We start from the raw sequence: 22,755 nt of genomic DNA on the forward strand, positions 1-22,755 counted from the left end.
ATTGTAATATTTATTTATTTCTTCATTTTCTGTTCGGCTTAGTCCCTTTGTTAATCTGGGGTCGCCACAGTGGGATGAACCGCTAACTTATCCAGCATATGTTTTATACAGCAGATGCCCTTCCAGCTGTAACGCAGCACTGGGAAACATATAGACATAGCAACAATTTTAAAATATGTGTTTTTAAGTAAATATATTTTCTACAAATAAGCTTTTGAATATTTTTGCTGCATAAAAACTTTTTGACTTAGTGTAACGAATAAGAAATAAATATAATAATAATTATTAATGATAATCATAATAATTGATTAATAATACAATTTACAGCTTTGTTTTTGTAGCTGTTCATAATTTGCAGAGTTGTACATAAGATATATTTATGTTACTTAAAGCTACAATGTAATGAGAGTGTATGAGTGTTTTCCAGTACTAGGTTGCAGCTGAAAGGGCATCCGCTGTGTAAAACATATGCTGGATAAGTTGGCGGTTCATTCCGCCGTGGCGACTCATGATAAATTAAGGGACTAAGCTGAAGAAAAATTAATAAATGAATGATTGAATATTGGTATACAGAGCTTAAAATGAAATGTTTTCAGAATATGTTTTATTGAGCTGCAGTTGTAAAATATAAATGTAAATGCATAATTGAATGTACTCCTAAATACCTAAAATGGTATTGTTTAGGGTTTTCTTTCAATGAACATTTGGCTCTAATATTATCAATAATTTATCAGTATTTTATGATGCTTGCATACAAATACATACTTTTATGTTTTTGCACTGTAATTGAATGCAGACCTAAACAGCTGAGTATAAATCGTGACTGCATCGCTATGTATCCAGCAGATGTCAGCCAAGTAACCTACTTAGAGGTTGGCTTGACACATGTTGGAGAATTATTCAAAACTATTTAAACTAACCAAAATATCATAGTTCGATCCAGGGCAAATACTAGCCCAGTTACAACGAGTCAACATAAAGCAAGCGTTAAATAGGACACACTCCATTGTAGGTGATAGAATTCCCATTTATTTTATCGACAACATGGGCAAAGACTATCCATATGCAGCAACCACTAACACAGAGACATTTACAAAATAAATATGCAACAAGATCTCCATTCAATTTGTTCTTAAATACTAAATAAATAACAATAAATACATCATATCTGTTCAACCCACTTCACTCTGGAGGGTGTCAAAATACTTTTATGGAAAACAGAACTCATTAAATAAAGGAGAATATTAAAAAAACAATATAAAAATTGTCAGGTAGAAAATATTTGCACTTAAAAAAGAGATTATAAATCTCTGTCTTTAAAATAAATAGGAAGGTTTATAAAACAATTTGCTGTCGATATTCTTAAAATATTGCCTCTTTCACAACGCAGAGGGCAACGTCTCTCCTCTTTAAGAACTGCTTAAAAGCTGTGTATAGAGTTTTGCTTTGTGAAATAAATTAAGTCCATAAATAGACACTGATTAATAAATAAACCTTAACATGAATAAATAATAAATTAAACTTACATTTCAAGGACCCAATTTAAATAGCCATAATAATAATAATAACAACAACAGTAATAATAATAATAATAATTACAGGAATGACATGACGATGGAACTACAAACTATTCGTTGAAGTGCAATATCTATGTTCTCAAATACGATAAATATTACTGAATGGAACAGGAGCACATTTACACCAAATATGAGACAACATTATCATACAAGGGCTTCCAATGTAGCAGTGCTGCATACTAATCATATTTTTTTTTTTGTCGAGGGAGCTCATTACTTCGGACAGTACACACAAAAACACTCATACGCACATAGACTCACCCCAACAGACACACATGACAATCTCACGACTTATTGTTCACAGCAACCTCCATGCACTGAGGGAAGTAAGAAAGGCAGATCAGTGTCGGTGAGAGTTGCTTTAGAAAACAGTAACAAATGCTTTGCTCCAAAAATATCCCGAAAGAAGAAGAAGAAGAAGAACAAGTAGAGCCAGCTTGGTTTAAGAGGCAAAGGATCTTGTATCGCATCAAAATCGCTAAGCAGCATTATTTTGGAAATGGAATTTGGTCCTTCTCTTATAATCCACGGGTCTCGTGGCGTTCCTCAGCTCAGAGGGCGACACATACAAAACCTGAATGTCCTTAAACAGTATTTTAGTTTTTTTTTTTCACGTAGTTGGTCTGGTTATTCAACCCACAGTGTCTTTCAGCTGCTCACACCTCGATACCTTTGACGGCCTGGTTGATGGACTCCAGCAGAGCTCGGTTTTCTGGGTTTTGATAGCACTCTTTATCAGTAAACATGTGGGTCAGCGTGTCCACGTAGGCGTCAAAGTTCTGCTCGGTGATTGGCTCTTGCTGTGGTAAATGATAGATTGATATTGGTTAGAAACAAGGAAAAAAAAGTATCATGCATAATGCTCTTCGAATGGAATAGGCAGCAAATAGACTAACCATCTGTGGTAGACGGATGTTGGCAAGGCTGCGGATGAGAGCCTGGCTCAGGCCTGACAGTTCCATGAACAGAGCCTCATTCTTTTCCTCTATCAGCTTATTCTCCTCCTCCATGCTCTTGAGGTTCTTCTCCATGGATGAGATCTATTGAGATAGAAATGCATGAATGAATAAGATGTGCTTCACTTTGTAGTATTGCAATATTGTCATACAGTCTTATGCAAAAGTTTGGCCACCCCTGATTGTTTTCATAATTGCAAGTCATAACCTGCTGGCCTTTCAAATCAGTGATTTCATTTGTATATATGTTACATCCTATGGAAAAAGCAACAGCTGAGTTCTGACATAACATTTATTTAATCAACATATGCAATGCAATTTAGGTCATAATAAAAACAGACAGTTGGACAAAAATATCTGAAAAAAATAGCATTATCTAGCTTTCTCTAGGAAATCAAATGACATTTCACTCTGATCTTCAATTATAAAGAAAGAGCACATTGCTATGCAGCAACAGAAGGATGGCCAAATATTTGCATAAAACTGTAGATCTTAAAGAATAGATTGTGTTTTTCTTATTTAACACTACTGTTCTGAGTTGATTTTTTTAAATACTGAAAATGTTTATTCTTTGGATTCTTAAGGATGTATTCTATTGCGTGCATAAGAGAGCAAATGTATCACAGTTTTCAATGGAAAAATCAACATTTTTCAGCATTGACAATAAACACTTTTAGATTCCACGAGTAAAAACTTTTATTTATTTTCGCCAAACATTAACTGAAAACCTTTAAACTTTAATATGGCACTTATTGAACTACTCATTGGAAAAACCCTGATGTGTTGCTCATTGTTATTACAAGACTTTTGAACTTTTATGACTTAAAAAATGAACATATATCTTCCAGATAAAGGGTAAAAAACAGACCTATTGTAATTTCAGCGGTTGTTATGGTTAATAGCGGAATTCATGCATATCAGCCTCCCAAGCTCTCAAAATAATCAAATGTTTGCATATTTCCTATTTATCACCAACCACAACCAACAACATTTATTTAATAGATTTATTTTTCTACTCATCATTGAGTGCTTAATGTAATTGTATTGTCATTGTTTCCGTCATTAAAGCGTGGACATTCTTGTACTTTTTTTTCAGTGTGATTTTAATATAGTTATCTGCTTTAAATCAAAGTTTAAAATTTGTAATTCATCTCTTATCTGGTTGTCTGGTTGATTCATGACATAAAACCAGGGCCTGACAGAATCTGCTGAACAAATATGAATACAGCAATAAATGTATGATTTATTGTTTGTTCATGTTAGTAAATACTTCAACAAACATAATAGATTCTAATAGAACCTTCTAGTAAAGAGTGACCATTTAAAGATTACAATGGGGCTGCATGATTTTGGCTAAAATGAGAATCACAATTTTTCTGTGATCAATAAAATCAAAGATCACAATTTTCCCACAGTTCGGTAGATGTTAAATAAAGGTTAATATGAGTATGGGATTATTATTTTTATTTCTTAAACATATAATAAAAACACTAATAATATTAGGCCTATGTGTAGGTCTGCTGTTGGTTAAAATGCAAAATTTTGTATAGACTTGGAATGGTGGACTTCGAACAGACTTTAAATATGTCCTGTTTGTTAATTCAAAGTAAAGTGATGACATCAGAATACAACTATTCATAATTCTGAAGTTTAATTATTGTTATTGACAACATTATTAGACCATTTTCCCACTGGTACAATGATACATTTGTCATTATCAGATTCCCTTCTGCATTATATTCAACATTGTATATGCCAGAGTAGTTGTAGTGACATTGTAAAATAATTATTTTTATTAATACTTTGTGTTCGCTATTAAAGAAATAAACATTAAATGCTTGTAATCAAAATCACAATCTTTTTTTTTAGTAATCGTGCAGCCCTACTACTATACTATTAATCTACTGAAATTAATATGGAAACTGAATAAATATATATTTACACACATTTACATCAGTGAATAATTAGACTCATTAATGGGCTCAAATGTCTGTACAAACAATACCATTTTTACTGTATTTTTTAACTAAATGCAGATAGGCTAAACGTTGTCTTTTAAAACATTTTCAAAACCCCACCGATCCCAAACCTTTGTATAGCAGAGCATATATGTATTTGATGAAAGCAGACCTGTGTGTGGAGGTTGGCCATGTCTGCTTCCATCTCAGAGTTCGACTCATTCAGTTCATTGATCTCTTTGTTTAGCTGTTTAATATCTTCATCATTGTCTAGCACTGAATGGATAAAAAAACTGCATAAGTTAATCAAAAGTGCAAAATAAACATAATTGGACACAATAAGAGAAGCAGATGATATTTGATCTTACCATCACTTGCCCTGAATTTCTTGCTGATGTAGTCATCTCCTGGGAACCTGGCTCTCTTCTTGTTAGCTGAAGCTCTAGGGCAACCTGACAGGCTGTGGAAACACACCATGATTATGAGATATGAAACAAGACTTACATCAGCCCCCAATAACCCCAGCAAGTCAAAAATAGACATTTCTAATATTTCAAAACATCTCAGTATGACATTTCTAAGGAAAATAGCTTCAGTCAAAATTCTATCAAAAAAATATATAAAGTTTGCTCACGAAAATGATCGCATAGTTTAATTCGCTCACATATATATTAGTCTAAGAGTGATAACTTCTGTACAACGATAAAGGAAATGATAGCTATATTAACACTCAAATTAAAGATAAGCAATATATCTTATCATTTGCAATATGCTAATAAAAATTATCCAGATGATAAGAAATAGCCTTCGTGTGATAATAACAATAAAACCGTAAATCGGTCTGTGCAATGAATATAGGCACAACAGCAGTACTTGTTTTGCGACTCTGAATTTACTTTATAACATCAGTCAAGTGTTTGAAATAACTTCTTTTTTGGACCAGACTTAGTTTTATGTCATAGAATTAGGAAGTAATCATACTATTATTATAATATTGTATATAGAGTTTTAAATGTTGAGTCAATTAGCATAGCGTTATCAATATACTTCATTCTTATAAAAACACCCAGGATGGCTTGAAGAATACAAATAAACAAAATATGGTTTATTATGCTTTCATGTAATCAGTTTCTAGCTTTCTTTATCTTGTGTGTCCAAAATCACCTCCTATATCCTTAAATAGTGAACTTTGAGGGAGCAGCAAAGTGCGCTCTATCAGTCCCACAGTGCACCGCAATTACGAGTATAAACGATGTACACTCAACAGCTAGAACAGGGGTGCCCAAACTTGTACTTGTAAAGGGCCAAAAACCAAATTTGATTGAGGCTGTGGGCCAAAGTTAAATATACCAAACCTTATTACATTAAATTTGCCATGGATAATTTCCTAATTTATTTGCTAATATTTAAAAATAACTAGAAAATGTTGCTTTAAAACAGGTTAATTAAGGATGAAGTATTGTTTTAACCATTTAATAATGAACTTACTATAATTAAAACATAAACAATCCCATTTATAACACAATGTGGCTCAATGCTGAAAACACTAGTTGAGCTGCTCCTGCCTTTGCCTTGATTTGCTTGCTGATGCTTTGCGCATTGTTTTCTGTCGAGTGACAGTATTTACATTTTAAAAGTCTGATTCATTTCCAACATTTAAATTAAACGTTTAATTTTAATTGGCTTTTTTGTAGCTTATCAATTTAACAAAGAAGCAAAAGGTTAGGCTAGATTCAAAATAACAATCTCTTTGAAAGACAGTTGCCCCAAACAACTCCCCATCATTCTCCCTCTTTTTTTCAGATGGGTTGACGGGCCAAACCAAAGGTTACCATGGGCCAACTTTGGGCACCTCTGAGCAACTCTGAGCTAGAATGACAACAAAATGGCATCCACAGCAGAATCCTTTCAGTCTCAAAATAATTTAATTGTTAAATTAACGTTTGTATTCATGATGGAAATCAAATTGGCATCCTTTCCGGTGCACTCATTGGTTTTATTCACTCCCTTAAGTTGGCTATATTAGTGGACTAATGTAAGGAAATATTAAATGCACGTATATGGGTGATTTCTAATACAGCCAGTGCCTTTATTTCTGTAATGCAGAAGTAGAATTTACGTGCAAGGTGCCCTTTAGCGTTCAGTATGAGTGAAACAAACATTACAGTATATTAGGTGAGTGCTCACAACATTTAAAAAAAATAATAATTATATAAATAGTAGTACTTTCCCAAAAGATACATACATATATTGTCGTTTATTTGGGTCTATTTGGGCGTCCATATGTTCCTAGCTCACACAAATGCTCAAAAAAACATTCTGCTTTTAAGCACAAGATTGTTGTCTGATGCTGCTTTAAATCAAACTATTTATACCAGGATGATTAGTTGTCAATGATTTGAAAAAACTTTGATCTGTTTTTAAATTTTAGACATTTTGAACAATGTTTACCTCTATAATTAGTGCATCATTATAGTTATCATCCTTGCGTTGAATACGTTCCTCCTTTCTCTGTTTTCAATACAGAACCCTAATATATATCTGCAAATTTCACTAGGCTCCATCTGTACCTGCGATGAGTGAGGAAGCTGCCATTGGCATGTCCTGATCCATCACATCCCGGCGTGGGGCAGGTTGGGCCCTCAGTCTTGAAGGCCTTCCAGGAGAATGGTGTGCCATTTAACATGCCCTCTTTCTGCCGGCGTGCTGCCAGCGGGCACCCATAGGCACTGCGGTGGGTGGCGTATTTCCCACTGATATGCCCCAGACTGTCACAACCTGGCACCGGGCACCTATAGAGAGGTAAGTGATGAGCTGGCAGTCAGTTTTGGCATTCTCTAAAGACGCAGGCTGTGTTTAGTAAATCCGCTGGCTTTGTGCAGCATAGTAGGTTTATTAAAAACGTACTTTATGAGCTCAGAGTCTTCCTTGTCATCCTTTGTCGGGGTGGTTTTGATTCCTCCCTTCTTGGCACGTGGACATCCAGACAGACTGCAAAAGATAACATGTAAATGTTACTGTGTTTCAATATGCACAATTTGATATTTTTGGAACTTTGGAGGAGTGAATGTAAAATGATGACTAACAAACCTTCTATGGGAAGCATAGTTTCCAGTGATGTGTCCTGATCCATCACAACCTGGGGTAGGGCATCTGGAATTCACAAAAAAAGAGACAAAGACAGGTTAGCATTGCTACAAACAGTACACCTTTAAAGAAATATAATTTAAATATCACCCATTCATTCATATTATATCTTTAAATGAACATTTGGGTTTCAGTCTGGATGCTTAATATGTTTAATTTGGTTTGCTGCATCTTTAATACACAGTCCAGCAAAATCTTTGACCAGTGTAAATGTAAAGTGATTACTGGTTCATATAGTGCAAGAACAGCCAGCAAAAGAGACAGTAAACAGTGTATTACAGGAACAGCAGTGTTCAGCAAAGTGCAAGTAGTAATCAGTAGAGGTCATTCATTAGAGGAAAATCAGAGCACAGACATACTTGAGTTCAGCAGTGTGGGCAGCCATGAGGGTCCGAAGACTTTTATCAGCAAGGGGACAACCAGAGAGACTGAAGAGCAGTAGAAAAACACCAGGAGGAAAGAATAGAAGGAAGTAGGTTTAATTGAAGATGGAAGAGTTATATGTATTGTGTAGTATAATGCAAACTCTGTATTTTAGCAATATACAGTTTTAAGTCAAAATGATTAAACCCCCTAAATTATTAGCCCTCTGTTTATTTTTCCCCCAATTTCTGTTTAACGGAGAATTTTTTTTTGAACACATTTATAAACATTCATCCATTCATTCATTCATTTTCTTGTCGGCTTAGTCCCTTGATTAATCCGGGGTTGCCACAGTGGAATGAACCGCCAATTATTCCAGCAAGTTTTTTATGCAGCGGATGCCCTTCCAGCCGCAACCCATCTCTGGGAAACATCCACACACACATTCACACACACACTCATACAATTTAGCCAATTCACCTGTACCGCATGTCTTTAGACTGTGGGGGAAACCGGAGCACCCGGAGGAAACCCACACGAAGGCAGGGAGAACATGCTAACTCCACACAGAAACGCCAACTGAGCCGAGGATCGAACCAGCGACCCAGTGACCTTCTTGCTGTGAGGCGACAGCACTACCTACTGCGCCAATGCCTCACCGATTTAAAAACATAATAGTTTTAATAACTCATTTCTGATAACTGATTTCTTTGCCATGATGACAGCTTAAAGTGACATTTAAAGGCTTAACTAGGTTTATTAGGTTAACTAGGCAGGTTAGGGTAATTAGGCAAGTTATTGTATGTTTGTTCTGTAGACTACCCAAAAAAAATAGACAGGTGTCCGCGAGGTCTTAAAGTATTAAAAGTTGATAAATCAATTTATAGAAATTTAAGGCCCTTAAAAAGCCTTAAAGGCTGTTATAAAGTATTATATTTTGCATCATTTTTGATTATACAGTAAATATAGTTGTATGCTGAAGTTTGAAATTTTGGGATACTGTGTAGTTTATGAAATCGATACAATCCTGCTATATTTGGTGTCACACAGCTTTGTTTACTGCAGTAACCAAGGCAGCACCATTATTTCTGCAGTTCTATAAATGACATCTTCTGGATTAACATTTTTATAAACTATATGAATAATGTTTTAGTTTAGGAATAATTTCTTACAATCTGTATTTAGTGAATACATTTAAAATGTCGCCAATGTTACCTGTTTTGACCTAAAGTGGCGATGAGGTCTTCAAATGTATGGAAAGAGTCTTAAAAAGGTTTTTAAAAATATTGAATTTTATTCTCTGGTTCCTGTATATACCCGGATTAAAGCTTAAAGTGACATTTAAAGGCTTAACTAGGTTAATTAGGCTAACTAGGCAGGTTAGGGTAATTGGGCAAGTTATTGTATGACGATGGTTTGTTCTGTAGACTATCAAAATAAAATATAGCTTATAATTTTGACCTTAAAATGGTTTTTAAAAAATTAAAAACTGCTTTTATTCTAGCTGAAATGAAAGAAATAAGACTTTATCCAGAAGAAAAAAAAATCAGGCATACTGTGAAAATTTTCTTGCCCTGTTAAACATCATTTGGGAAATATTTAAAAAAGAACAAAAGATTTAAAGGGGGCTAAAAATTCTGACTTCAGCTGTATATGCTGCTAAAATACAAAGAATTAGTTTATGAGAGTAAGTCTGTCATCATGTACAGCTAAAATGGAAAAAGTAGTACTTACATTAAATTAATCAAATTATTAATTTAATTAATGCTAAGTGCAGTAAAAAAAAACAAAGCATTTGTTTGCTGTAATGTTGTGTTTATGCTGTTAGGAGGGTTGAGCAAAGAAGAAAACAGATGAAGAAAAATGAGAAAATGTGAGACTAGACTAGAAACACTGCGTCACCGTTTATGGCATACCTTCGGTGAGATGCATAGTTCCCAGTTATATGCCCACTGCCATCACAACCTGGGGTGGGACATCTAATAAGGCATGAAGAGAGCAGTTAATCTCTGTGGAATCATTCTGGTTAGGAGGTTTACTAACGTAAGGCACTACAGACATTGGCTTTGCACATGTGTTTTGTGTTTAAATAAGGATGCTTTTGCAGACACTCACAGCAAGATCTCTTTCTTGAGGTCCTTGGGCTGAAATTTGACCTTATAGCTGGAGGTCGTGACCTCACCGGGGTACGTCCTGTCCTCTGCTCCCTCCTGAGTGCCATCATCATCTTCTCCATCAGAGGAGGCGTATGAGTGTGTGGTGTACTCCACCTGAGGACAATAGCATAACGTGTTTTTTTTTTTATATCCAAAGTGTTTTCAGACTCTCAAGTATGTGTAAAAATATCTTCATCAAGCCAATAGACGTACCTCCTCTGGCTCCTCCTCTTTCTGTCGGTTTGACTTGGTGTAGTCCAGAGGCCCCTCCCACTCCTCTTGCTTGTAGGTGTGGCTGGAGTGAGGCGAGGTGACGCCATGGTGTTGAGAAGACGATGACGAGGAGGAGGATGGATCTGGTGACCTGACTCCTTCCCTTTTGGGTTTTTTCATGCTGAGGTCCAGTGTACCGTTTTCATCCACCTCAATGTCCATGTCCTAGATTGCAAAATAAATCAATTATTTTTATGTGGTGTGGGTAATATTGATGCTATGAAACTTTAAATATCCTCTAGACTGAATGACAGGTGCAGATACAGTAAGACGAACGCACTTTGCCGGCCTGATCTGGTGGTCTGGTGCTGAGGTTTTCGGGTCTCTCCCAGCAGCGGGTGGACAGGTTGAGGATGGCAGTGGCAGCCATGTGTGCGGCTTCGGCATCATGGGTGTAGTCGTACCCACTTGAGGTGGAAGAGGAGCTGCTTTTGGTGTAGCCTCCAGACAGGCTGTGGCTTGGGGATGGGGCTTTAGGAATTAATATTGCTGTTAATTATGATAATATGGGTTTCAGTGTGCTATTAATAAACTCTTGCTTGTGTATCTTATTTATTCATTTAAACAGAAAGAAATGAGAGGTTTATTACATTTGAAGGCTTTAGGTGAGGTTTCGCTGGTGGGCATCTTAGGTGCAAGCATGCGCTTGCCAAACACCTGTACATCAAAGCTTGCATAGTCAAAGGACACCTTGGAATACTTCTCCAGCTCCTTGGCCAGGTTGGCACGAGGAGTAGCCGGCATGGCATTAGTCCTGTAGCTACCATACTGAGGGATCTCCAGCTGCTTTACAAAACACATCGGCCTGTACAAAAAAAAAAAAAGTGTTTACTCATCAAGCTTTTTTGTCTGTGTAACAGACAGGGATCTAGCTAGGATATTGAAAACACTCACCTGAGAACTCTGTCAGAGTTTGAGCCTACAGAGGCAGGATCAATGACAGAGGTCTGCGGCTGAGACTGCTTGTCATGGCTTTTGTGTTTCCCTGCAGCAGCAATTGGACATCCAGAGAGGCTAAAAGTGTCAAATGTAAGAAAATCACATGTTTTTAGGGAGAAGTGTCAGTATTTAATTTTTCTTTTAAATTTTACCAGAGAAGTAAAGCAATCTTTTGATTTTTAAAATTATACTTTCAATTGTAACCCTTAAATGACCTCTAATGTTGGTGAAACTGAAAACAGAATAGGAAGCTTGTTAAAATCATTAAGGAGCAGTACCTGCGATGTGTATTGCGGTTGCTGTTCACGTGTCCCTGCCCAGTGCATCCAGGTGTGGGACACTTCAGTACGTTCTCATGCATTGCCAAGACTAGTAGAAAAATAGATATTAACCAACACAATTCTTTTCAACATTGATAATAAAAATAAATGTTTCTTGAGCACCAAATTAGCATACAATGATTTAAGGATTCTGTGACACTGAAGCAAAGGAAAGTTATTTTAAATTGTAGCAATATTTCATAATATTCAAAATAAATATATATGTAACATATTTTGAACAAGTATTTGCACCCTTGGTGTAAGCCACTTCTTTTAAAAAATTTTACTCATTTATGTATTGAAATTTATGTCTCTACAACTACTAATATAAATCTATTATTTATGTATATAAAATGTAATGTAACATACAGCTGAAGTCAGAATTATTAGCCCCCCTTTGATTTTTCACAGTAAGTCTGATAATATTTTTTCTTCTGGAGAAAGTCTTATTTGTTTTATTTCGGCTTGAATAAAAGCAGTTTTCATTTTTTAAAATGCCATTTTAAGGTCAAAATTATTAGCACATTTAAGCCTTATATTTTTTTATAGTCTACAGAACAAACCATTATTTGCCTAATTACTCTAACTTGCCTAGAAAACCTAATTAACCTAGCAGTTAAAATTCACTTGTCTTGAAAAATATCTAGTAAAATATTATTTACTGTCATCATGGCAAAGATAAAATAAATCAGTTATTAGAAATGAGTTGTTAAAACTATTATGTTTAGAAATGTGTTGAAAAAATCTGCTCTATGTTAACCAGAAATTGGGAAAAAATATAAATAGAGGGGCTAATAATTCAGGGGGGCTAATAATTCTGACTTCAACTGTATATTACATTTTATATACAGTTTCTACATAATTGTATTTCATTTTAACGCATCTTAAAGGTATAAGATCATAGTGCTGTAACAGGAGCATGCTTACTCTCTGGAGGGATTCTGTCCTTGTGTGGGCACCCAGAAAGGCTGCGGTGGTGTGGATATAGTCCAGTCACATGACCTGTGCCATCACATCCTGGAGTAGGGCACTTTACTTCCTTCTTCTCTAATCTAGAACCGTCTGTGTCCAAGAGTGAGGAAACAAAGCAAATTTAACTCAACACACTAACGCACTATATTTTACTGGGTTTGGTCTCAATTAAAGGTAAAATGCTAAAATAAGCATTTCCTGTCACCTTTGCCATAGTATGCTCTCCGAGCGGCGATGTCCATGACCTTACTCGTCCTGTCGTCTAAGCTGTGGTAGGGCTGCTGCTCAGGAGAGTAGCTCTCTTCAGAACTGTGGCCGGTTTGTTCAGCTTTAAGTGCAATGGCCTGTTCCAGGAGTCCCAGGTTCCCTCGTGTCATGTCGTATGTCTCCGAGTCATCAGTGACCTCTGACCTCTGTGACATGCTGTCTAAATCATCATCATCTGCTTCATCAATCTCCTCCTCCTCCTCTCCGTCATCCTCCTCTTCCTCTTCTTCCTCTTCCTCTCCATCTGAACCGAGCTCGATGACTACAGTGGGCGAGTCTTTATCTGAAGCATCGTCTCTCTCATCTTCATCCTCCTCCTCCTCCTCATCTTCGCCAAGATGATGGTCTAGATTTATGTTGCCATGTGTCATCACATCTAATTCCTGAGCTGAAACAGTGGGTACGGGGGCCATTAGGGAGGAAGGCTCTACTTGGGATTGTTCTTCCTCCTCCTCCTCATCTCCTTCCTCATCCTCATCTTCACTGTCCCTCTCCAGCTCCCCAGTCTCTTTGGTCTGCATTTTGCCAAAGTCACCGCTGAAGTACTGGTGGTCCGAGTTGTTCTTCTGGCTCAAACATTGTGTTTCCTCCTCCCCCTCTTCATCTTCCTCATCGTCCTCCTCTTCTTCCTCAACTGTTGTCACAGGCTCGTCGGTCTCTTTCAGCTGCTGGGTCACTCGCTCCTCTTCTGTAATCTCTTCTGCTTCCTCCTCAACCTCTTCCTCTCTTGCCTGAATCTCTTCAGCAACCTGTAGCTCCTCCTCTGCCTGGGTATCCATGGTGATTTGCTGGATGGGCGTGCTCTCAATATTGGCCTCCTCCTTTTCAATTTCAATCTCTGGCACTGGACTTGTTTGTCTGATTGGTGTCTCTTTCTCTTCTAAGTTCACTTGTGAACTTTCTTCTAAGAAAAAAACAAAAGAAGACAATCGTAAACAAAAGCAATTTCCATGTTGCTTGTTGAAAAATGTTTAACTAGTGAGTTTACATACATAAACAACACTATAGTAAAGGTTTTTATGTGCATATTATATAAACCTAAAAATATTTATAATATCTGTACTTAAAGGTATAGTTCACCCAAAACTGGAAATTCTGTTATCCAAGGGCGTAGGTTTGCACTGGACATTGGTAGGGACCGGTGAGTCATACGCACCCATTAAAAGTCAGAATTATTAGCCCCCCTTTGAATTTTTTTCTTTTTTTTATTTTGGCTGGAATAAAATCAGTTTTAAATTTTTTTTTTAAAACCATTTTAAAGGTCAAAATTATTATCCCCTTTAAGCTATATATTTTTTTCAATAGTCTACAGAACAAACCATCGTTATACAATAACTTGCCTAAATATTTATATATGTATGTTGTGGTTAATTATTTAACTGCTATTAAAATACATTATTAAATAATCCTCTATTTATACAATTTATTAATTAAAATTAAGGTTAAATTAAGGCCAATAGCCAAGGGGGTTCAGGTTGTTTGAAAGACCAAAAGTTGGATTATGATTATTATTATGTTTGAATTTATCTTTTTATTCAAATGGCCAAATTCTGACTGAGGGAAGTTGAATGTGCTGGCCAGTTTGTTATGACTATAGGCTTCAGTTTTAATTTAAAATAAGTTAAAACAGATTTCAGAATCACACTCTTTGATATACTAAAAAAGTAATGACAGATTATAATATATTTGTATTTTAAAAATAAGTATCTTTTAAAAAAAATTATTCAAAATGTTTATTATTTATAAAGCGTAAATATAAAACTTATAGTTTAAATGTACTTTTGTAAATAAACACTTAAAATAGTAATACAGAATAGAAAGCAATTTGAAAAATGGTAGGAATTATTTTTTAGTATATCAAAGAGTGTGATTATGATTACCATTCGACAAGCTAATCCAGCAAAAAAAATAGTTTTTAAAATGTCACTAAAATCCAATATTCATACCTCATAATTAAATAGCAAATGAGGTGAATAACTACAAAAAAAGGTTACATTTTTCAAAACATAAAATATATCCCTTTCAATAAGCTGGCTACAGGCCTGATTTTGTAATGCTAAAATAATGTTTATTAACTGATAAAGAGAGAGTTTAATAAAGACCTCCGTTTATTTTAGCCATAAACTTGTCTCAAAAATCAGTATATAATAATACAATATGGAGCACAAGCTGTATTTTTTTTCTGAGAAATTGTTTCAACCAAAATTGGACATGCTATTCTGAGAGATTAGGAGAACTGGCATGGGTCATATAGTTTTACACGAAGCTGTTTATTCTACAGTTAGTTTTCAGGGCATATTATTCACAGACTAGATCAGTCTGCTATAACGTTAGACTGTGCATTAAAGTGGGGAAAACAAGAGCAATAACGGCATTATCATGATTGACTCATTCAGTAGCGATCTTGAGTTGATGTGACAAACTTTTAATTGAAAAAAAGCTCCTTATGTCCACCTTTTCTTTTTTTTCTCAAAAAGAGAACTTGTGTGTAGCAGTAGCATCCTCCAACATCTTATTCTTGCACTGGAAATTCCCCGGAGCAGTTTTGGCACTGCTACATCTGAACTCAACTACAGCCTCTCACATGACAGCAGGGAAAGGATCAGCCAGTCACAATGTTCATGTGTGCTTGGGGACGGTGCGACTTGAGGAGCGAGCGTGATTTAACACTCTGCATGTCTAGGTTATTATTGAAAGCACGATTTTTATTTTTATTTTTTAAATTTTAAGTGAATTAAATTATCGGTGGGGACATTTCAACAGTTGGTGGATATTGGTGGGGAAACGTGTCAGTGGTTACTGGTCTCTAACATTCTTCTAAATATCTTTTTTTCAGTTCAACAGAAAAACAAAACTTATAAAGGTTTGGAACCAATTGAGGGTGATTAAATTTTTCATTTTTGGGTGAACTGTCCCTTTAATAGTTTAGAATTTCAATGGATAATATAATCATAAACAAAAAGAACTCTATTAATGCTTGACAAATTTGAGGGAAACTGTTAGTCTATAAAGACTATAACAGAGTATTGTATATACACCTAATGTAGCGTAACTTTTAAAACAATTACACGTTATGTAGCTAATATGTGATCAACCCACCTGTCATTGCTTCTGATGCAGGAGACTTTTCCTTCACCTCCATCACCTTATCAGCAGTGTCTTCTTCAGACTCCACTCCCTCATCTTTTGTTTCGGTTTCACTGTTTGTGTCACTGTCTGCATTGAACCCATCATCCATGGCCAGCTTTAGGAGATTAGGCTTCTTTTTAGGGGCTGGCAGATTCTCTTCAGCTTCCTGGAGTTTTCTTTTCTTGGCCAACGGGCAGCCCAGTGCACTGGAAAGAATGACAAGCTTTAGTAAAAATATTTTAGATTTTGTTTTTACATTGACAGATATAAGTGACATAATTGTTACAACTAACCTTCTATGTCGTGCATACTTTCCACTGACATGGCCTAAACCATCGCATCCCGGAGTAGGGCAGCTGCAAAACAAAGGATTCAATTAGCTGTATTCATTATATTACAAATCTAGGTTTTTCTAAACGTAATGCGTAAAAACTACAGAAGAATGAAAGCTTATCTCACCTGTATTCTTGTCCGACAAGCTCAAGAGGAACTGAGATTAGGAGAGAAATAAAAGTGCTGTCAGTGTCTTTAAATTCATTCAAATTGGCCATAAAAATATATTCACATGTTTTTTAAGAGGCTCTAACCTCTGATTCCTTTTGAGCGTGTCCTTGTCCGCTTATCATCTGCGTCTTGGCTCATCTTGAAAACAAATGCGCAGATGTATTTACTTGTAAAGAATTTATTTATTATGTCTTAACTTGCACTCTTACAGTTTCTCTAATCTAATGATGTAAAAATTATAATTTAACTGTTCTCTGCCTTCTTAACTGATCTATCCCTCTCAAACCCTTTCCTAAGATGGAAGCAGGTCTAATTTCACAGACACCAGAGTACCCCCAATCCTCTTAAATGCTTTTAAAGAGTTCAATCAATAATACACATCCACTAACTCCTTTCAAATGCACATCCCTCCGAATCCATAGTGGTCGAAAAGTGAAATATAAGAAAGAAACAGGGCCCTTCCAGAGAAAGATGTCAGAGATTCAGAAAGAGAAATGTACATTTAGTCTGTTTGGTTTTGTGGTAAGAGTATAAGATAATCAATGGGAATGAAACTTCTCTGAGACACACACAGACACACATAATGTCTCACTTTTTGTCTCCTACTCCTCTTGCTCTCACAGCTGCTGACTCTGTCCCCTCGTGTCCACCTCTGGCTCAGCAGCTGCCCTCTGAACTCATTTTCTGTTGGATAGAAAGAATACATTAGCAATTTAGGTCCAAAATATAAATGTAAATACTTAAAAAAAAAAAATATATATATATATATATATATATATATATATATATATATATATATATATATATATATATATATATATATATATATATTACACATTACAATGATAAAAACAACATTAAATCAATGTTTGCATGGGAAATTACAATTCTAGTTATTATATACATTTTATTTTAAAAGCATTTGACTCTAACTGTAACTCTAACTATTAGTTACTAGTTAATTAAAGTTATAATTAGGCCCATCATTATTTTTAATTAAAACCAGAAATTAGCAGATTTCTGGCCCATCATTGAGTCCATGTATTTACTTGAGTAAATGTGTGTAAATTTATACTTACATTCATTTTCACTTATATTATTGTGAAATATATATAAATGTTCATATAATTTATTTACAATACAGTTTGTAAAGTAATATTTTCTGTCTTTTAGTAGATATATTATATGAAAGACTTGCTTTGTTTAACAAATAGGTGGATCTAATTGCATTTGCATTGTAAACTTTAAATAAATGCTAAAAAAAAAAAAACATTTTTTATTTCATATATTAAGTATACAGTTATGATACTTTTACAATCCTCTGCAGAAATAGCAAAAATTGTCTGCAGATTCTGTCTGGCCCTAGTTATAAGTAACTAATACAGTTATAGTAACTGATAACCTTAACTTTTCTGAATTTGATTGTAAGGCAATAATGTGCATCTTTTGTAGAGCTGCTTTCAAACAAAACATATTAAGAAATTACTACACAAATAAATTTGAATTGAATACTAGTTTTAAATTGCCAATATAACTACAACACATCTTGATGCTGAGGAAACAACGGAGTACTGCGCACCACTACAAAGTAAGCAAATCATTGGCAGTAATGCCGATTCACACGCTACATAATTTTTCATGGGATGACTATCAAAGATGAACACCCCTAATCCATAAGCAAACATTAAATAGGCCCCAGAGGACACATGCACTTTGGTCACTGAATGGGCTTTCAGCAGTATATCATGGGCTGTCAGAGTCTGCGTGCCATCATGGCTCTGGTGTTGATTATTCATTTTAGTGGACGAGAGATCCGACCGTGACCCAGCTGTTTTGATCAGGGCGTCATTACATGTGGTCTGATTACGTTTTCAGCAGCACCTGGTGCTCAGCCTCTTCTCACACGTAACAGGGGAGGGAATTCCCTGGAGAACCGCAACAATTGGGGCACTTGCCACATATGATGCAATATGCAATAAAAACCTCTTAGAACTCAGTGTCCCATGACTGTTCACTGGGAAACAAGTTCAATTGATTTTAAATATAAGAGAATTACTTTATATCAAGAATAGTAAGAGAATATAGAATATATGCAGAGAGAGAATATAGAATATTAGATAATTATCTATATAAACAAAAATGTGTAGAAATCTTTTTGAATATGTAAAAATCTGAATGAATTAATCATGTTTTAACACATTAGGAGAAAGTAGTTTAAAATATTATATAAAAAGTTTCTTGCCGAAAGAAAACAGTTATTAAAAGCTAAAAATATGTGATTTTTCTCAACCCGCTGACATGTTATTCCTATATTAAAGAATAAACCAATGTCAGATTTTTCACCTGAGTACTGTCAAGGATCAATAACTTTATTTTTCTCCCTCATAAATTAGGCCCATTCTCTCAAAACACAGAGAACATTTTTTAACTCCCATAAATAAGCATGCTAGCCACAAATTGCGTGTAGTTTTAATACAGACTAATAATAGTTTTTCTTTTGTCTTTTGACGCTCGTGCCATCAAAAAGCATCATGATGATGCTGCGCATAACCTCTTCTCGCACACCACGCCTTTCAATTACTATCAGCCAAACCCTCCTCCTTCAAAACACTGTCACTTTCACCGAGGAGAAACAAAATACAGCGGAACATGCTTATAAACTTCATTTTATTATCGTCAAAACAAACACCGTTTAAAGCCCAGCACACCGAGGTCCAAAAACAAGTACAAGCGATGAATAAACTGCAATTTAAATATAAAACTGAAAGAAAAGGCTTTAATCTAATAGCTGAATAGTACATTATGTAGGCCTAGCCTCAAGTAAACAGATGGTTCGCTAGCATTGTTTTGTTACACGTAAATAACGCACGCACACAAGACGAAACATATGCTGCTTGTGCGTTGCTTAAGGGTTTCTAATTACTATTTATGCACTCTTACATGCAATATAGTACTGTACAAACGTATGCCAGGATTAATATGAATGCAAAAACGTAGGCTACAGTTGAATATTCCCCTTGGTCTTTAAACCTAGAAGTTTCCGACATGTCTATAAATAGTGTTTTAAAACAAGCAAGACATTGAAATTGAAAGGCTATGCGAGCATTGATATTTTGTTACAGATCCGATAGAGGCCCTATTAAGTTCTTGGGTTTCTTGAAAATAAACCCGGAACGTAAATGTTGATGTAGCCATTCACAAACACGCTTTAAAATCATACTTCTACACAACATAACAATACGGTAGCAAAATATGCTAGAAAATGTAAACACGATGCAATGGCACTTCTTCTTTAAGAGATTACACAAGTCCGGCGTCCATTTGGCTTCAATAGTAACGGAAATCCAAACCTTTCCAAACACCAATTCTTCATCTACGCCAAGATCTGAACGAATAAACCAAAAATACCATAAGCAAACGACGTTTCCTCAAGGAGATGCGAGCGGCCTCTTGCTCTTTGTAGGCTGTGTGTGTGTTAACTTCAGTGTTGTACACCTCCCCTTCAGAATGAGTCTCGTGCCGCTACCGTTAAAACCCGTGAAATATTCGCTCGGGACCGGTCCGAAACAGCTTCATCTTGCTAGCGAGACGCATATATCCATCAATCGACAGGTAACGTGAACATAAACGCTGCCAAAATCCTTTCTCCACACGCTTTGTCGAACGATACTGACTTACCTTTCGTTCACAGGCCCATTGTCCACCCCTCCTCTACCCTGCGCCGTGACATCATCATCATAGTAAATCATGTACACCACAAGATGGAGAGTGGGCTGCTGTTGACCCCCACCCACTCCATATAAAACACTCACACGCAGGAGGAAAGTCGTTTGACGTTTAATGTACAATCCGGAGTCATTTATTTAGTTGTATTTGGAATAAAACGGCACATTTAGATGCAGCAAAGTTCAGCACCCAGAACAGCGCTGTTTCAGTACCATGGACAAGAGCTCTGTTCGTGGCAGGTGCTTAGCTCTGTTGTCAATAAATATTCGGCAGTATAACGATGAATACGCTGGGTTTATTATAAAATAAGTTACGTGACACATGTATAAAATAATTTAAATGTCAAAACAAGCTTTTGGTTTTATGTGTATGCGCCTATTGTCCGATTGTCATATCCAGTAGCATATTAACACCTTTCACTTGACAGAATTATTTTTTTAACTGCCTGCTCTACCAAATTTTTGACCATATTTTGACTGTAATGAATATTTAGTCATTTAAATAATGACAATTTTAAGTAATGGTTTACATTACACAGCATTGTTGGTTTACAAATATAATCCTGTTGCACTACGTATTTTGGTTTTGATGTAAAAAAAACAACAACTAGAATACATGTTAAATGAGAATATAAAATATTTTATAACATAATTCAAAAAATAAAGATCATTTAGAGTTTTTTGACATATTTTGTCAGATTTGTCAGAATTTAAACACTCAAAAAATATTTTTTGCTTGTTCAAACTACTTTATTAAAATGAGCTGAAACATCACAACGTTTGAGATATCATTGGGACAACTTAATATTTTTATGTACAATCCACATAAATTTGTTAAAAGTGTTAACTTAATCGATTTGTGTTGGATCAACGTGAATGGAACCCTGCATTTTTTACAGTGTATTAATTCTAGTACTCTACCAAATGGAAGCTATGTCCGTTTATGGTAAGAGGTTGATGTTTTAGAAATTATGGGATGTGTTGGAAATAAAAAAGCATTGAGTTTGTTAACTAGCGACATTAATCCACAAAAATATTGCTGGGGCAGTTAAAGAGTTATGTATAAAGGCACGTCTTTAATATGGAACTATTTTTTCTCGCGTAATGACACGTGCCTTGCTTTAAAAGCGTTGAACTACTTTTCTTTTATGTGTTTTTTTCCAGAAGGCTCAGAACATGACCTAGTTTTGTGGAATATGATTGAATTAACTTAATCTGAGTAAACGGTTGAATTATGATTTGTACAGCGGCTGCCACAGGCTACTGTAAAATGTCAAAATAAAGCAAATATTCAAGTTTAATTGCTGACTTATATTAAGTTAAAAAAACGTCACTTTGGATAAAAGCGTCTCCTAAATGAATACATGCAAATGCTGCATCTATTGCAAAACACTTTATTCATCAGTATACCATAGCATAAATGCACACTGCAGAAAATGAAACTCTGAAAACACATATAAAGTAATATAATTTAGTATTTTACAGTGTAGCAATCCGTGGATTATTTAATATTTTAACTGTTAAATAATATCATTCTATATAAAAACTATTAACGTTATGGCAGTTTATCATATCTTACGTGATGTAAGAGAAAGATAAGTAACTTAAAAAAAAGTTTTTCTCTGTAATAGAAGAACAAAGGAATTTTTAACAAAACTTCAACAAAAAGTTTCCTATCATGTATGATCAAGCCTTTGAGAGTTTTGCATATTTAATGAGAGCTAAGTTCTGCGGTTACCAGCTGGAACTTTGCTCACCCCTCATCCTAAAGTTTCATGCAGATGGACAGCCCAGCATACAATTAAAGCCACAGTCTGTTCCCACTGGCCAGACACCGTGTATAAATATTACATAGGATGCCAGCTGAGCGAATGAGAAGCAAAACACCCCGGAATCCCCCCCACATAGCCAGATGGACTGATCCCTCCCAAATACAAAAGTTTTAATATGCCAGAAGTCCGAGCCTCTGAGTTTAAAGCACAACTCCCTCTGGGAAACAAAAGTTGCCTTTGTCTCAAAACTGTGTGGACAGAGATTTCGTTTCGCAAGTTTTTAATCATAACAAAAACTGAAAACTGGCTCAAGATTTTGTGTTCTATATCAGAGCACGTTAAAATGAGTACAAAGCAGTTTAAGTCTTTTCTATTATATTAATGCTCAAAATGAAAGTAAACAAAGAAAGAAGAACTGTTGTTCCTGCCGAGTATAGGTTAATTTTAAACCCTCGAGGGAAGAGAAACGGAGAAATATACCACAAAACATATAATTTAGTGTTTCAATCACAACAATAAACGTACTGTGAATAGTTATTGTTAACAGAAAGTTAAGCCAGAAACACCGGCTATCAGAAAACACAGCGCACCAAACAGCAAAAGTTTGTTTAAATATAAATCCAGCACTCACCGAGGAAAGTTTTACACAACTTCATCTTTGCGGTGATTCCTTCGCCTTTGACACCGCAAAACTACT

At 35.5% G+C, this 22,755-nt stretch overlaps 1 protein-coding gene across 21 annotated transcripts; it reads right to left on the bottom strand.

The window, feature by feature from the left end:
• Positions 1–1,006: 1,006 nt before the first annotated feature.
• myt1a (myelin transcription factor 1a) lies at positions 1,007–22,755 on the bottom strand. Of its 21 annotated transcripts, none has more exons than XM_087307410.1 (23): positions 22,690–22,755; positions 17,154–17,245; positions 16,645–16,699; positions 16,517–16,547; positions 16,351–16,413; positions 16,028–16,263; positions 12,867–13,829; positions 12,617–12,751; positions 11,648–11,738; positions 11,325–11,444; positions 11,021–11,235; positions 10,711–10,901; positions 10,371–10,595; positions 10,117–10,271; positions 9,918–9,980; positions 7,998–8,066; positions 7,582–7,644; positions 7,399–7,482; positions 7,062–7,283; positions 4,860–4,951; positions 4,664–4,767; positions 2,474–2,617; positions 1,007–2,377 (listed from the first exon to the last, which is right to left on the bottom strand). In XM_087307410.1, the coding sequence occupies exons 1-23, from the start codon at positions 22,712–22,714 to the stop codon at positions 2,234–2,236; spliced, it is 3,582 nt and encodes a 1,193-aa protein (XP_087163536.1). In that variant the 5' UTR covers positions 22,715–22,755; the 3' UTR covers positions 1,007–2,233. The 21 variants fall into 21 exon arrangements, with proteins under 21 accessions (XP_087163536.1, XP_087163534.1, XP_087163535.1 ...); XM_087307408.1 differs by having other exon boundaries at positions 10,711–10,919; XM_087307409.1 differs by having other exon boundaries at positions 12,867–13,832.

The sequence above is a fragment of the Danio rerio genome, chromosome 23 (assembly GCF_052040795.2).
Source record: "Danio rerio strain M-AB ecotype USA chromosome 23, GRCz13ab, whole genome shotgun sequence".
Lineage (NCBI taxonomy): Eukaryota > Metazoa > Chordata > Actinopteri > Cypriniformes > Danionidae > Danio > Danio rerio.